A 16,734-nucleotide genomic window follows, 5' to 3' on the forward strand; every position below is an offset into this window, starting at 1 on the left:
CAGTACGTTATTTCTTTGTTCCTTGTGTCTATCATCTATTTTTAAATAACCAGAAAACAGAACCACAACCACAAAATGAGTTTGCATTGTTCAGTTAAGCTTTGTTGCATCTAACTTGCTTGAAATGAACACACTCTTTTTTCAATCTCCTCAATGATCTTTTGTATAAGCCATTTTGTTTTACATTTCACAGTTGACTTTTTGATTTAAATATGAGGCCACACAGCTATTGATGAAAGCAAATTAGCATTCAGCCTTTGTAATACGTTTGCTGCATACTTAATATGATACATGCCCAAGAATATTTGACATTACAATTACCATTCATGTACATATGCACAAAGACACATACAGTCAATTAAACCTATTTATATTTGGAATGCCAACTAATTATCTTGCAAAAATGATTAATACATAAGAATTATCTTGACTATTTTTCAGAATTTTTTGCTCAATGCATCTATTTTCCATATTCTAATTTAAATGAATTAGTTTCTTTTAACATATCCAATACTTGAGCTTTGGATATTCTACCTATTTGTTTAAAATGAAACATTTTGCTTTGGGCATATTTCTACCTTATTTTACTGCACAAATCTTATCACTGTGTAAAATCAGCAGCTGCATTAGTGCTTACGTCATTCACCCTACTATTTTCAGTTGTCCTTACTACTGAATTATATTAAATAAACAAATAAATCAGTGATGACAGTTGTAACCATGTTGCCTGGTTGATTAGGTAAGAGTCAAAATACAATTTTTTAAAAAGTATAAGCATCATTCTGCCTGTCAATGATTCACCAATATAAGGTAAAATTTGAAGACGAATGCACTGCCCTATTAAAATTGATATTACATTTACATCAGAACAGATTTGTTTATTAAAATTACCACACAGAGCATTCAACAGTTTTAACTATGTCATTGTACTGCATGCTTTGTCCTAAGAAGATATGATGAGCTCAACTGCATAATGATTTAGTACGGTTTTAGTCCACCTACGTAAATGCTGACAGACTAGCTGAATTTGTTTCACAGTAAGTGCTAGACAAAGACAAATGCAATTAAACTTTCCTAGCACTGGAACAAAAGGTTGATTACTAACCTTCAAAAAAACAAATTTCTTCCTCATTCAACGTAAGATATCCCCCACATTTCTCCATCTACCGTGAGTATATCAAACAAGGCAAAAATAGTAGCCTTCTTTTGCTAATCATTTCAACTAGAATCATACGGCTTTCTCTCCCTGTACCACATAAGACAGGCTAATTTAATTGGCTACTGTTTTGGCTGTTCTGGTTGGAGAAAGGTAACATCTGAAATATAGGCCTTACTAGTAATCTCTATGTTCGCAAAGGGCCCAGAACTTCCAGTCAGTGCTGATGCTAGTGCACTGACACTGACTGTGAAGCTTTCTGCAACCTGACCCTTTCACAATTTTTCAGCTGGGACTTTCAATACTAACTGAAGAATTCAAGGATAATAGCAGCCGCACTAAAAGGAAGACTGATGAGCACAAGAGACAGAAGAAGGGTGAAGGCAGATCCTTTTTAAAACAAAAGCTGCCATGCATATTCTCTCAATAAATGTAGTGAATGGCTACATGAATAGATGAAATGGGTTGCTAAGTAAATGAAGAAGCTTAGTCAGTGAATAGATAATAATAAATAATTTGAGTTGGTGGATGAGTGTGAAAACTCAGCAGGTTAGGGTAGTGTTGTCTACTAGTTAGGTTAGTAGTCAAATGGATGGGAGGAGTTGTGAGCTGAGGATATTCAATGGGGATAGTCAGTTGGTATGGAAGGTGTATAATTGGGGAAATTCAATTGTGATGTTGACTTGAGTCAATCTGGCTAATCACTGAGTTCAACCAGTTATAGATTGAATAGCATTTTTCAGTGTAAACATCCAGGGGAATCCCATGTATCTGGCTCAAGTCTCCGCTCCCAAGCTCAGCGCCAGAGACACTTGCAATAGTTTCCGAGCAACAGAGGTTAGCTCACCCAAAATCGAAACTTCATGGATAACTATAGTGCAATATGTGTTAAAGGGACTTTTTCAACTAAGTATAAGGTTGCCAATTTAGGACAGTTGAAGAGAAATTTCTTCTCTTCGAGGATTGTGAGTCTTCAGCCCTCTTGTCAATGAAAGCTTTGGGGCCAAAGTCTTTGTGTTATAAATGGATTATTGATCAATAGGAGAATCAAATATTATAGGGAAGGGCAGGGAAATGGACATAAGGAATGTCAGATCAGCCAAGACCCTACTAAATGGCGGAGCAAACTTGAGTGGCTGAATAGCCTACTCCTGTTCCTATTTCTTATGCTCTTATGGGATCTGACATCCTAATTTTGACACAAACTTATTGTAACTAAACTGAGAGTTAAAAAAATATATATAATTCTATTTACTACTCCATTCTTGCTAGAAACTTACTGGCTGCCATTTTAAATCATGACCAGATAAATGAAAAATTCACCAAAAACAGGTGAGTACTAAGTATTATATGTAAATTAGGCCCTATGGTGTTGTGCACAGGAAAGCAAATAGAACTATTGAGATCTCTCTTAGTGGTATTAAAATCATGGAATTATACAGGACATCAGAGGCCCTTCGGTTCATCACATTTGAGCCACCAAAAACAAAGCACACAATCACAATAAGGTCAGGAAAATATCAAAAGCATAAATTTAATTTGAAGATCTCTATTACCTCTTAGAAGAAATAAATAGAATTGGGGCAGCACGGTGGCTCAGCAGTTAGCACTGCTGCCTCACAGTGCCAGGGACCTGAGTTCAATTCCCATCTCGGGCAACTGTCTATGTGGAGTTTGCACATTCTCCCTGTGTTTGCATGGGTTTTCTCCGGGTGCTCCAGTTTCCCCCCACAGTCAAAGATGTGCAGGTCAGGTGAATTGGCCATGCTAAATTGCCTGTAGTGTTTGGTAGATTAGTCAGGGGTAAATATAGGGGGGTGGGTTTCTCTTCGGAGGGTCCGTGTGGGATTTGTTGGGCCGTAGGGCCTGTTTCCACACTGCAGGTAATCTAATCAATAAATTGGTTACAACATATATGATGTACTGTTATCAGAATTCTGCTGATGATGGAATAAAAAATAAACATGCAAGGACGTATGTGCAGTGGCCAAGTAGTAGCTACACGCATCACAAAGGAGGTAGGCAGGAAGAAGAAAGTGCTGACTGCAGATGCTGAGATCAGAGTCAAAAAATGTGGTGCCAGAAAAGCACAGCTGGTCAGGCAGCATCCAAGGAGCAGGAAAATCGACAATTCGAGCATAAGCTCTTCATCAGGAATGTAGAGATGACCCAAAGAGGCTGAGAGATAATTGGGATGGAGGTGGGGGCTTGGGGGAAGGTAGCTGGGAATGCAATAGGTAGATGAAGGTGGGGTGAAAGTCATAGGTCGGGAGTGGGGGTGGATAGGTGGGAAGGAAGATAGACAGGTAGAATATTCAAGAGGGTGGTGCCGAGTTGGAGGGTTGGATCTGGGATATGGTGGGGGAGGGGGGAGATGAGGAAACTGGTGAAATCCATATTGATCTCGGGAGTGTCCCAAGGTGCAAGATGAGGCGTTCTTGCTCCAGGCATCAGATGACGCGAGTTTGGCAATGGAGAAGGCCCAGGACTTGCATGTCCGTGTTGGAGTGGGAGGGGGAGTTAAAGTATTCGGCCACAGGGCGGTGGGGTTATTTACTACGTATGTCTCAAAGATGTTCTCTGAAGTGTTCCACAAGTTGGTGTCCTGTCTCCCCAGTGTAGAGTAGACCACATCGAGAGCAACGGACACAATAGATGATGTATGTAGATGTACAGGTAAATCTCTGTTGGATGTGGAAGGATTCTTTGAGGCCTTGGACAGAGGTCGGGGAGATGTGGGCACAGGTTTTGCACTTCTTTCAGTGACAGGGAAGGTGCCAGGAGTGGAGGGTGGGTTGGTTGGGGCCATGGACCTAACAAGGGAGTCGAGGCGGGAATGGTCTCTATGGAACACAGATGGGATGGAGAGTTAACTATATCCCTAATAGTGGGGTCTGTTTGTATGGCTGAAGATGATGCGATGTATCCAGAGGTTGGTAGGGTGGAAGGTGAGGACCAGGGGTGTTCTGTCCTTGTCATGATTGGGGGTGGGTGGGGGTGGGGTTCAAGGGCAGAGGTGTGGGAAGTGGAAGAGATGTGCTGGTGGGAGGGGAAATTTGCGGTGTTTGAAGAAGGAGGCAATCTGGGATGTTCTATGGTAGAAGTGGACTGCGGGGAGCAGATGTGGTGGAGGCGGAAATACTGGGAATAAGGGATAGCGTTTTTATAGGAGGCAGGGTGGGAGGAGATATAGTCCAAGTAGCTGTGGGAATTGGTGGGTTTGAAATAGATGTCCGTGTTTTGGCGATCGCCGGAAATGGGGATGGAAAGATCCAGGAAGGGGAGGTATCTGAGATGGTCCAGGTGAACTTGAGGTCGGGGTGGAAGGTATTTGTGAAGTTGATGAACTGTTCAACCTCCTTGTGGGAGCATGAGGTGGAGCTGATACAGTCATTGATGTAGTGCAAGAACAGGTTGAGAATGGTGCCACTGTAGCCGTGGAAGATGGTCAGTTCCACGTACTGCACGTACCATTTTGGTCTGGATCAGCAATGGGCACCTGCATGGGGTGAACCATGAAGAGGTTGAACAGTTCATCAATTTCATGAACACCTTCCATCCTGACCTCAAGTTCACCTGAACCATCTCAGACACTTCCCTCCCTTTCCTAGACCTCTCCATCCCCCTTTCTAGTGATCGACTCAACACGGACATCTAATTCAAACCCAATGAGTCACACAGTTACCTCGACTACACCTCCACCCACCAAGGCCTCCTCCACCGCCAGACTCTAGCCATCCAAAGCCTGGAGGAAGAATGCCTCATCTTCTGCCTTGGGACCCTCCAACCACACGGGATCAATGTTGATTTCACCAGTTTCCTCATTTCTCCTTCTCCCACCTTATCCCAGATCCAACCTTCCAATTCGGCACTGCCCTCTTGACCTGTTCTCCCTATCCATCTTCCTTCCCACCTATCCGCTCCATCCTCTTCTCCGACCTATCACTTTCATCCCCACCTTAATCTATCTCTCACATTCCCAGCTACCTTAACCCCAGCCCCACCCTGCCTCCCATTTATCTCTCAGCCTCCTTGGGCCACCCCCTCATTCCTGATGAAGAAAGGCAGGAAGCCAACTCCTGCCCGCAACAGGTCCTAAACTTTCTGCCTGCATTGTTGTGATTAAAAGAGCATTTTTTTTCTGATTGATGTGAAATGTAATTAGTACTTAATTAATTATCACCAACAACAAATAAACAGCTGATGGGATAAATAACTCATCGGGTTAATTTTGAAAGGATACAAATTGCATTGCTCAAATTAATTATGCTTTAATAAAGCAATTTATGGTTGTACCAAGCAACAGCAGACTTGTTTTAACAATATTGTTAGTAATTGGCTTTATGCAGATTGTATTAAACTATGCTTTACATTCAATTTATTGCTTATGAAGCTAATTACAGATACTTAATTTTGTAAATAATGCTGGACTTTTCAGCAGGAATTATTCCTGGGATGACAGAATTAACCAATGAGAAGAGACCAATTAGAATGGGCCTCTGGAGTTTATGAGAATTATCATAAAACTCTTAGGCAGCTTGTCAGGACAGATGACGAGAAGCTATTTCCTTCACTAGAGGATTTAGGATGAGAGGGAAGAAGTTCAGGAAAAGGTGTTGATGAGTAAGAGTTGAGATGAGGAGAGGTGTGTTTTATTTCTAATTGTCTATTCCCATGAGAACTTTGGATGCTTATATAATGAGAATACATTCAAGACAGGAATGAAGTGAATGAAGGTAGAGAACTGGAAATGAAGATCAGATTGAAGATCAATCACAATTTACAAAACGCAGAGAAGGTCTGAGGGGCCCTACAATCCTGTTCTTAGTGTCATGATCCTACTGCCAGTGTTCCGCACCTAATAGTTTCTTCCTGAATCTTGTTTCAAAAATTAAATTCATTATAACTCACATTGTTTTAGGTAACAGGTATCCAGTGTCTTCCTTTACTTTAATCCCTTTCAATAGCATGTTAAAAGATCAGTGATGATCTTAAAAATAAAATGCATGTGTTTTGGTATTCTCTTTTGATATTCTGTTTTCGAGGATATTGATTTTTTTTCACAACACTGAACTAACAGTAAACCTCCATGTAGGAGTAATAGAATTTTCAGATAATGGATCATAGAATCCTGACAGCGTAGAAAGAGGCCATTTGGTCTATCAAGTCTTTTTTGACCTTCTGAAAAGCATCCCATCGAACTGACCCCACTGCCGTAAACCCACATTTTTTAAAAATCATGGCTAACCCACCTAACCTGCACACTACAAGGCAAATTTTTGGCATAGCCAAACAATCTGACCTGCTCATCTTTAGATTGTGGGAGGAAATCACATAAGGGAAGAATGTGTAAATTCCATACAAATGGGTCCTCAGTGCTATGAGGTAACAGTGCTAACCATTGTGCCACCCAGTCATAATATGTACAAAAATTAAAAGCAATTATCCTGCAACTTTACTATTTCTTTGCTAATTGTATCGAGCAGCCTCACCAGGTAATTTATGCAGTATTCTTACCTGATTCTGAATTTCTTTGTTTCTTGATATATTCCTGCAAGGTGAAAGCTCAAATAGTTCCTTTCTCTTTTTCTGGAGCAAGCAAAGATGAGTTGTCAGCAGCTTTGACTCAGTGATCAGGTAGGACACGTGAAATTTTGGGCTAGAATTTTAAAACAGAGTCAGGTTCCAGGTCCTGGCCTAGACCTCAATGCCTCTGTTCTTGCATTCCTATTTTTTTAAATGTAAGTATTCTAACTAAGGAAGTGGTGAGCTTGGTACTAAATTAATAGTACCAAGCAACTCCAGAAATTGGCAACTGCCTGCCTGGTACTGGTGGCAAAGGTGGATCAGCAGTCAATCTGAGGTTCACAACTACCTTGCCAAATAAAAGACCACAAGCTGGAACCCAGACAAAATTGACCATACAAATAAAAATACATGTGAAGTACAGCACTCAACCTAGTTTAAATGGACCCATAAAACATTAGTTTTTACACAAATAGGAATACACTTTCTGATGTCTCTTCAATGCAGATTGTTCATTGAGAATGCCACCATCACTATCCTCAGCTCATTAGCGAACCCCTAAAGGAATTTAATGGACTGTGAATTGGAGACAAGTAGGTTTCCCATTTTACCAAGTTGCACCACATGTTTATTTTTGTAATATGCTGTGAAAGTTTAGGGAAATGGAATCTTTTTTTTCTCTGCTTACCTCTGGGTATGAAGAGAAAACACAAGGTAGGGCAATTTGAAGAAAGGCTTGTTTCAAGTAAGGAGAAGTCCAGAAAAGTCCTGGTTTTAGGCATAACATATGAGTAGCAGCATTTTAACAATAGTAAATACGGTATTATTACTATATCAAATGTTGGTGCATAAAGGAAATATTTCATAGCTTAACTGGATAGAATCATTTATCAATGTCAAAACATTGGTGCTTCTGTCCAAAGTCAGATGATTCCGATGCCTCACTGAGGTAATGGAAGAGAGGCTTATAAAACAAATACAAAAACAAAAGATAGAGTACCACTGAAGTCACCAAATCTGTCATGAAAATCTCAAATCCCTCCCATTGAATCCTTACAATATGCAGAAGTATAAGGGGTTTATTTTTGCACTGCTATCATAAACATCGTTATGCAGTCACCTATTTTACATTTCTCTTTTTTCCCATTTCCATTGACTTCAAAGATTCCGATTCATTATCACTTGTTTTAACTTGCTAAAAGTCAAAATTACTCACAATCTGTTACTCATAATGGATCATCTCCAAAATATTTATAAGCTCTTCTTTCCAAGAGATTTTTTTTGTTAGTTTATCCAGATTATAATTGTCTTCACAGCACTGTTTTATATACTTTAACTTTAAACACTTGCTTTCATAAAAGAAAAACTCTGTTTAGTACTTTAACGTTGCAAGATAGGATTTGATCATTGTCTTTCTTGTTGATTGCAAAAATAATTATATTACTAAAGTCTACAGTCCCATTAGTTAGGAATTCCATTTCCTCATGATCTATAGAAGAAATACTGAGCTGGTTTACATACTGATGGAGGCTCTCTGCACCCCTAGCATATCTAACAGATGAAAAGCGGTCTCTGTTTAGCTACCTTATTGCACTTGAATTTTTTGGCAATAGTCCATTCCTTAATATGAAGTTGGGCTTCTGTTAATCTTCAAGAGGAAGGCATGGCTCATAAAGCTGCCAGCCAAACAGAGGCTGACAGTTCTGCATACTAACAATACCAGTAAGGGACAATACAATCTGTGGAAGGAAAAAAGAATTCTGCATGTGCATAACCATTTAGGAAAATTGTTATGCTGGCATTATAACGTTAAAGTGATCAAGAAAACGTTTGGCAGATCTTGTTTTTCATTGGTTGTGCAAGGGAAATGACATAAGTTCTTGAGTAGTTCTATTAAATTAGTCATAGAGTCATACAGTTGTATAGCAAGGAAACAGATCCTTTGGTCCAACTTGTCCATGCTGACCAGATATCCCAACCCAATCTAGTCCCACTTGCCCGCATACGGCCCATATCCCTCCAAACCTAGACCTTGCAACATATTCATTACAAAGTATAAGAGTCCAAAAGTAGAGGGCCAATGTTTAAGGTGAGAGGGGAAAGATTTAAAAAGGACTTGAGTGTTAACTTCTCCACACTGACTGTGATGTGTTTATGGAACAGCTACCAGAGGAAGTAGTGGAGGCGGGTACAATTAGAACATTGAAAAAGCATCTGCATGGGTATACGAATAGGAAGAGTTTAGAGAAATATGGGCCAAATGCTGGCACACAGGACTAGGTCACGTTGGGATGTCTGGTCGGCATGGATGAGTTGGACCAAAGGATGTGTTTCATTGCTGTATGACTCTATTCTGTTTTGGTGCCATGTCAAAACATTGTGAATCTAGATAAATTGTGCCTTTGTATATTAGACTCAAAAATACTGTCCATTATCAGCAGCAAGAAAATATTACTTCGTCCAAGAGATTTTCTGTTATTTTCATGAATTTATTGATAGGATACAGTGGCAACATTCATTTTAGCTACATGCTTTTACCTCCCAAAAGGAGACCAACGTCTATATTCAGTTACATAATATCAACAAAATATGGTCCAATGTTCTTTTGGAGTCATATCTGGACACAAAGCAATATCCTGTCCTTAGTTTTGCTGACAGAGAAACAACTTATTCTGTAAACTAGCGAGGGAAATGTCCACCAAACATCTGAAAGGTTGATGCAGGACAGATGAGTGGCAGCTTTAGAGATTAACAAATACATAAAATTTAATGTTTTCATGTTTTACAGCCTCTTCATTGGGAATTAGTAGTTTATTGAGGTTAGTAGAACATTTCAATAAAACCCATTCCTTTCTCTATATATTATCTGATGGAAATTAACTGTGGTTTTTAAGTCATCTTTTACACCCTGAGGTGCAATTCTCTGCTATTGCAATGCATTCAATTTACTAGGCTGATTGAGACCGAGCAAAACTGAGTAGTAAACTGGAATATCAGCCAGTTTAGTTGATGAAATAACAGAGATCCATCTACTAAATCATTAAGCAAAAGCTGAAATGCTATATCAGAGAGGAAATAATATGATGGAAATCGCGTTGTATAATTTTATTATGGCTTTTGCTATACTTTTACTTAGGGCTTCTTGTTTAAATTTTACTGTCAACTATTTTGAAAGAAATGCTCGACTATTTCATTTTTTAATGGGTGAACTATACCAGCTAAAGCAGCAAAAGATTTTATGCAAATGAGTTAACTGTATGTATAATATCATGTAGCATAAATTCCAGGCTAAAGTGACGAGAACATCTGCTGCAGAAGCCACTGGGGTAAAGAGGTAGAAGAGTATTATAAATAGCATTGATAAATCAGCTTTGCAAGCTTAGAAAAAAAAATCCTCAAAAGAAACAAAAATAAGAGCTGACCTATAAACAAAAGGAAAGATAAGGGAAGGACATTTTCCCATTAAAAAGTAATTGGTATTTCCTTAATTAAAATAAAGTATCTGATATTTCTATAACAATGAAAAATGTACCTGAGTGCAAGAAAAGACCAGTAGCAGAATTGCTCATTTTTATTTCATGTAATTAACCTGAATACTCAGCTTAGTGCAAGTTCTGACCACAGAGATTCAGTAACTGCTGACAGATGCAACCTGCCTTGTTAATGCACAGCACTGATGCCTCTCTCCTGACATGCTGACAGATTTAACCTTCTTTCGAGTCAGTACTTCTTTACACAAAGACATAAATATTGCTCAAATCAGTTTTATTTGCATTGCAAGAAATACCCTGTTGAACAAACAGTGTCCTGAATTCATTTCAACCTTAATGCTTGTGAAGACCAAAAAAAAGACCTTCAATGTTAATGCAGCGTCTACCATATATTTCCAAGATATCCTCAAGTGGTCGACAGACAGAGTACTCAGGTAGTTTCCCAAGATCACAATTGTTAGTGTGGAATAAATTTTCCTCTGGTTGTGCATAATTTTTAGATGTCTGTTCAATAACTCAACTTCAATCAGAACTGATAAAGCAATAAAAGCTAAAGAAAAAGTTGTAAAGAAGTTGCACTGTTGCAGGTCCAGATAAAATAAGAGAGAAGCTAATACCTTACCTAGAGGTATAGAGGCTTATAATGGGTGCAAATAAATTGCTCCTCAGCTGTAATCACATAGTCTACTGGGATCTGGGGTAGATTTTAATTGAAAATGACAACTTACCATCCTGTTTACAATATTAATCCTGTCATTACTATTTTGAAAGGTCCTTCCACTGTGCAGCTGAAATGTCTGCCTGTTTCAGATACGCTCATGCACTATTTAGTTTTACCAGGGGGTATTGCAGAAGATGTTGAAGATTAGTTCCTTGTGGAGTCAGCAGAAACAGATGTTCACCTCTGGGATCCAGAAGAATATGTGGGCTGCTCCTAACCTGGACTCTTACTTCACAGTTGGTGTTCTACCACAATCTCAGCCTACCACCTACTCCATGAACTATCATGTTTCAGACTGCAAGCAGCCCAAAAATGGTCAATACTAGACACATAGCAAATTGCAGTGGGGCACCCATAGCTTGCAAGCAGCATGCTAATGAGACTGAATCTCCAAAATGGTGACGATCTAATAGGAACAAGATTTGGTGCCAGGTCAGCACATTGGTCGACCAGTATTTCAATAATCACCCCTCAGTATCCAGAATCACAGATGACCAAAGGAGCAGAAGATAACCAGAGTCCACTAAAAGATTTCTCAACAAAATCTTAACACCTTCAGGTAAAAAAGGGGAGATAAAATTGATGGGGAAATGTAAGTTTGAAAAACAACCAAAATAAAACTATTTCCAAATCAGCAGCTGTATCAGATGTACACATGGATGGTTCTTCAACAGTAAATTTTTGAGAGGTAATACTAAGTCTTTTGATCAAGATTGTTTTAAATTAATGCACTATTACAATCTAATATTGTGAAATTCTGAAGAAAAAGACTATTGTGCAATTTTTGATATGTAGAAATACTCCTACTTTATTCATGAGAAAATATAAATTCATTTATCTTAAACATTTTTTATGCTGTTTGTACTTTGAATTTTGAATTAAGTGCTCATGTTATTATCTGTAAAAACTAGTCTTAAGCATTAATATTAATGCATTTTGGTTTAGAGAAAAGGCGATTAGTTTTATGACCTTACCATTTTCCATGTGTTCTGCCTCACCAACGCTGCCATCAGGTGTGGTCCTCTCATAGTTGTCTTCTGGAAGTGGGAGTGAGCCTAGTCTTGGTCCCGATGAACTCTTGCTGCTCGGTGTTTCCGATTCTTCCAAGCCACTATCATAACAACTCTGTAGGGACCCCTGATGTGGATCCTGAGGCTGACTCACCACAGAAAAAGTCACACGACGAAAAGGCTAGAAGGAAGATGATCATAAGTGAAACATCTGTATTTACATGTACTCTACAAATTTCTCTAAGACCTAGGCACTGAACAAAAATACTCAATTTCTACAGATTTGTAGTGAATGCCATTATTTTAATGACTGCATTCATAAAATTTGTTCAATGAGAGAAGTCATCATCAGAGGAAAACAACAAATGGTGGAGATCACAGTAGGTCAGGCAGCACCCATGGAGGAAGAGTAAGCTAACTTCAGCCCTGACATAGAATCACCTAGACTCAGAATGTTAGCTTGCTCTCTCTCTCCATGAATGCTGACTGACCGTCTGCGATCTCTGGCATTTCAGAACTGATTCCAGCATCTGCATCAATTTTATCCTTATCATCAGAGGAAACCCACTCATAATTGAACACAACAATTCTATCCGTTGGCCCAGAAATGCCAAATCAGGGTCAAAAACAAAGGTTGGGGTGAGGAGAATCAGGAGTTTTAGGTTTTACTGGTCAGGTGTTAGGGGTAGGATTGGGGTGGAGGGGTTGATGTGGGTTGGGGAAAGAGGGTAGGATCAGTGAGATGTTGTCGAGAGTGTGGTGCTGGAAAAGCACAGTACGTCAGTCAGCATCCGAGGAGCAGGAGAATTGACATTTTGGGCAAAAGTCTTTCATTAGGAATCTCAGTGAGATATTGGATCGGGGACTGACTGGGAGAAGGTTGGGTCAGTGGGATGTTATGTAAGAATAGAAGGTTTGGTTCAGGCAGGGGTTATGTTGTGTCCAACTGTGGCTTCCCTGGAGAGGAAATGGAGGCAGGGATGATTAGATTGGCAGTGGTGGTGGAGTTTCAGCAGTCAGGGAGGTTAATTGTGGGAAAGTGTTTTCAAGTGGTGAATTTCAGTGTGCGTATTGGTGGAGTGGGGGGTTCAGTTTAAGAATCATTCAGTTAATCGAGAATTTTAATCCTCTAACTTTTTCTGAGCAAATATTAAGTTTAAGTGAGTCAGAAGAGTCTATCTTCAATTGCTAAATAATTTGAAGGTAACATGCCATTGCAACTTGTGGCCACACACTTTTTCTGGTAAATTACTAGCTAGTCCTACTATTTAATATTCACTTAATTCTCTTAACCATCTTTTTCTTTCTTTATTAGATTCCTGACTCGATTAATTGGAGGAGACTGCATACATTAGAGGCCCTATGGTGTTGCATGTACCATCTGATATTTCTAGTGCCAATTATACCATCTGTGGAAATTTTCCCAGCCAGACCTGCTATATCACACTTGCCAAATTTCCCATCTGTTCTAAAGTTCTCAGTTATGCCATCTGTGCCAACTTTGCCAAGAGTCACATATGCCTGTTTTACAATTGTACCAACAGTGCCACCTGTATTGCAAATGCTTTCTGTGTCGTTTTCCTTAATATGATGCTACCTATGTAAACTGCTGTCTCTTTGACTGTTGCAAATAAAATCAGTTTCATGCAGTCCAGAATCAAATGTTCTGAATATGTTATATTTATGTACAGACAATGTAGAAAGGATGATTTTCTTTATTCTCCCATCAAAACAATCAGGTGGCTACTTGTTTGAACAAAAGGTTTTTGACTGAGGACATTCCTCCTATTTCTATCAGAGCCGTCATGCTCAGTCATGTGAATCAGATTTGTATCTCACACTGATAAATGACCCATTTAAAGCTAACTCATAAAATTGTAATTTTCCCCTTCCTAAAGAATGGAATGTTCATATAATACTTTAAATTAACATCTTCACAGATTGCTGACAAGTAAATTATTGCTAATGAAAAGCAATTGCATTGAAAATTGGAAGCAAATTTTCTACAGATATTATGAAACTTTAAAATCCATCTAGATAAGGAGGTAACAATAACCTTGCATGGTAATATAGTCTAATTACTTTTAGGAGTTTGTCTATTTCAACAAAGAAAACATTTAATTGATTTAGCTTTGGACAAGAGACACAATCATGTTTTAAATTTAAAAAATGCTGCTTGTATGAATTTGCTCCAGAGTCAGAAAAAGCGATGGACTTCCTATTCCCTGTTGTGCCCAGGATACTGAAAAGCTGGGGGACAAAATTATTATTTTTTTTTAAACTTCCATTGAATACACTGCAGAAAGAATTACTTGCTGGTACATACTGGTACTTCCTTGCATAAATAACCTTTGCCAGACAATCAGTCACATTTATGAATATCACAAAATGCCTATTCAGATATCTGCAAGTTTTGGGCATGACAAAGAGCACATAGTAATCATGACTTCACTGTAGAGTTTTGGGTTATAGGCTACATTTCAATGAGTTATTTTCTTCACAAAATCTTAGAACGTCAAAATTTATACAGAACCAAATTACAACTGAATGTTCCTATTATTTTATTATAGAATGATGAAATGATAAGCTGAGGTTATCCAGTTGACTCTTACGATCTTTTCCATGAATTTGTAATTGAAATATACTGCTGCTTGATGTTCGTGGAAGTTAATTAAGTACTATATGTCCTGCCTAATGCAGATTTCAGATGCTACAATGAATATAAATTATATCTGACTGCATCATTGTATGTCTAACCTGTTGTTCTTTGGCCATGGACTCCTCAATGTGAATAAATAGAAGTTCCAAGATCTTTATGACTTAATTTTTAACCCTTTTATCCTCAAATTATTTTCACTTCTCCCATCTTCTTTCTGAATGTAATCCTAATTATTTCAATTTCACTTTTTTATTTCAATTTTTTTGAGAACTTTGTGCTATTCAGAATGCGTATGAGAAACTGAATACTTTATCACAGGGCAACTAACATTAAGAATTTGAAAGCATGCCCAGGTTAGGGCACACATAATAGAATATGGTATGAACCTCTCTTTGATTTTCCTAACAACCTATTTCAGCCTCAGGATAACTTAAAAAAGCCAATGTCTGTCTTGAAGTCATAAACAGAAAAAATGTCACAGCAACGCATTGAATATCTGGCTCTTTCTCACGATTACGACAGGAGAAGACAGAGGTTGTTAAATTGGGTCAGGTCGATAAGGTTTGATGGAGTATTTTAGTGTTGCAATCAATGATAAATATGGATTAGGTTGCCAAATGCAGAAAAATAGGACTAGTTCAGTTTAGGTTAACCTGGTTGGCATGGATGAGTTAGGTCAAAGGGCTGATTCTGTGTTACATGACTCTAGGTAGAATGTAAAACCGGACTGATTACTGTAAACCCATTTTATGTATTCAAATAACTTAATTTTGCATCTACAGAGGAAAAAGAAACTTTATTTCTACTGCACTTTTCACCACTTCAGGGTCACTTAACACATTTCATAGTCAATTAAATTTTGTTTTCAGCCATTGTCAACACGGTCGCCAAATTGTGTAACAATCTCCAGGAAACAGTGATGTAACAATAACCACTCTATTTCCAATGATACTTTTGAAGGAATAATGTGGTGAGGTATTCAGACAGAACTTCTTTGTTCTTTGTCCAAAGTAATCATTAATATCAACCTGTAGGGTATGCAGTGTTTGGGTTTAACATCTGATTTGAACATTCATGCTGCCTCTTTAGGGATGTAGGGATTCCATGATTGGGATTTGATGTTAAGGAAGTCTCGTATTACACGATGGAGAAAGAAGGGGAGAAAGAAACATTGAAAAGGAATTAAAGATGGCAGTAACAGAACAAGGAGTTAAATAATCTGTAGCAATGTGCAAACCCTCCTCCTTCTTCTCATTGAAAGTGGAGTTGCAGGTAGACAGAAGTGAAGAAGGCTTTTGGTATGCTTGCCTTTGTTGGTCAATGTATTGAGTATGCGAGATTGAAATCATGTTGTTGCTGTCAAGGATATTGGTTAGTCCACTTTTGAGATATTGCAAACAATTCTGGTCTTCTTGCCATACGAAGGATGCTATTAAACTTGAAAGGGTTCAGAACAAATTTATTAAAGATTTTGCCAGGGTTGGAGGGTTTGAACTATAGGGTGAGGCTGAAAAGGCTGGGACTATTTTCTCTGAGCATAGGCGATGCAGGAGTTACTTTGTAGAGATTTATAAAATCATGAGAGGCATGGATAAGGTGAATAGTCATGGTCTTTTTTCCAGGGTAGGGGAGTGTAAAACTAGAAGACATAGGTTTAAGGTGAAAGGGGAAAGATTTAAAAGGAACCTAAGGGGCAACCTTTTCACCCGAGGGCGCATGTATGGAATGAGCTGCCGGTGGTGTTGGTGGAGGCTGGTACAATTACAGTATTTAAAGGGCATCTGGATGGGTATATGAATAGGAAGGGTTTGGAGGGATATGGACCAAATCCTGGCAAATAGGACTAGATCAGTTTAGGGTATCTGGTCAGCATGGACGGGTTGGACCGAGGCATCTGTTCCCATGTTATACATCTCTATGATTCTATAATAGCACCTTGAACTAGCAAAAGTGCTAGACTGAAGAGTCAACTAAGTTTTTGTGCTCAAATCTCTGAGGAAAATAAACTAACCTATTCATGAATTCCTAACCAGTTGTCGATGGTGTACACTCTGTTTGGGAGAGGTAAATAATTCAGTGTTTTGTTTTCTGCATTTTGTAATAAAATTCTTCAAAAGGCTAACTGGTACTATGCACTGTATCGTTAAACATGACAAACATGATGCAGTCAG

The 16,734-nt window shown here is 38.7% G+C and overlaps 1 protein-coding gene across 2 annotated transcripts in view; it reads right to left on the reverse strand.

Moving 5' to 3' along the window:
- Window positions 1–16,734, reverse strand: part of pcdh7b (protocadherin 7b) — a 381,205-nt gene that overhangs the window by 192,233 nt on the left and 172,238 nt on the right. For both annotated transcript variants that reach the window (XM_060825055.1, XM_060825065.1), the window contains exon 2: window positions 11,869–12,085. In XM_060825055.1, coding sequence (XP_060681038.1) covers window positions 11,869–12,085 — 217 coding nt within the window. The remainder of the gene's footprint in view (window positions 1–11,868; window positions 12,086–16,734) is intronic.

Source organism: Hemiscyllium ocellatum, chromosome 1, assembly GCF_020745735.1.
Source record: "Hemiscyllium ocellatum isolate sHemOce1 chromosome 1, sHemOce1.pat.X.cur, whole genome shotgun sequence".
NCBI classification, from domain to species: Eukaryota; Metazoa; Chordata; class Chondrichthyes; order Orectolobiformes; family Hemiscylliidae; genus Hemiscyllium; species Hemiscyllium ocellatum.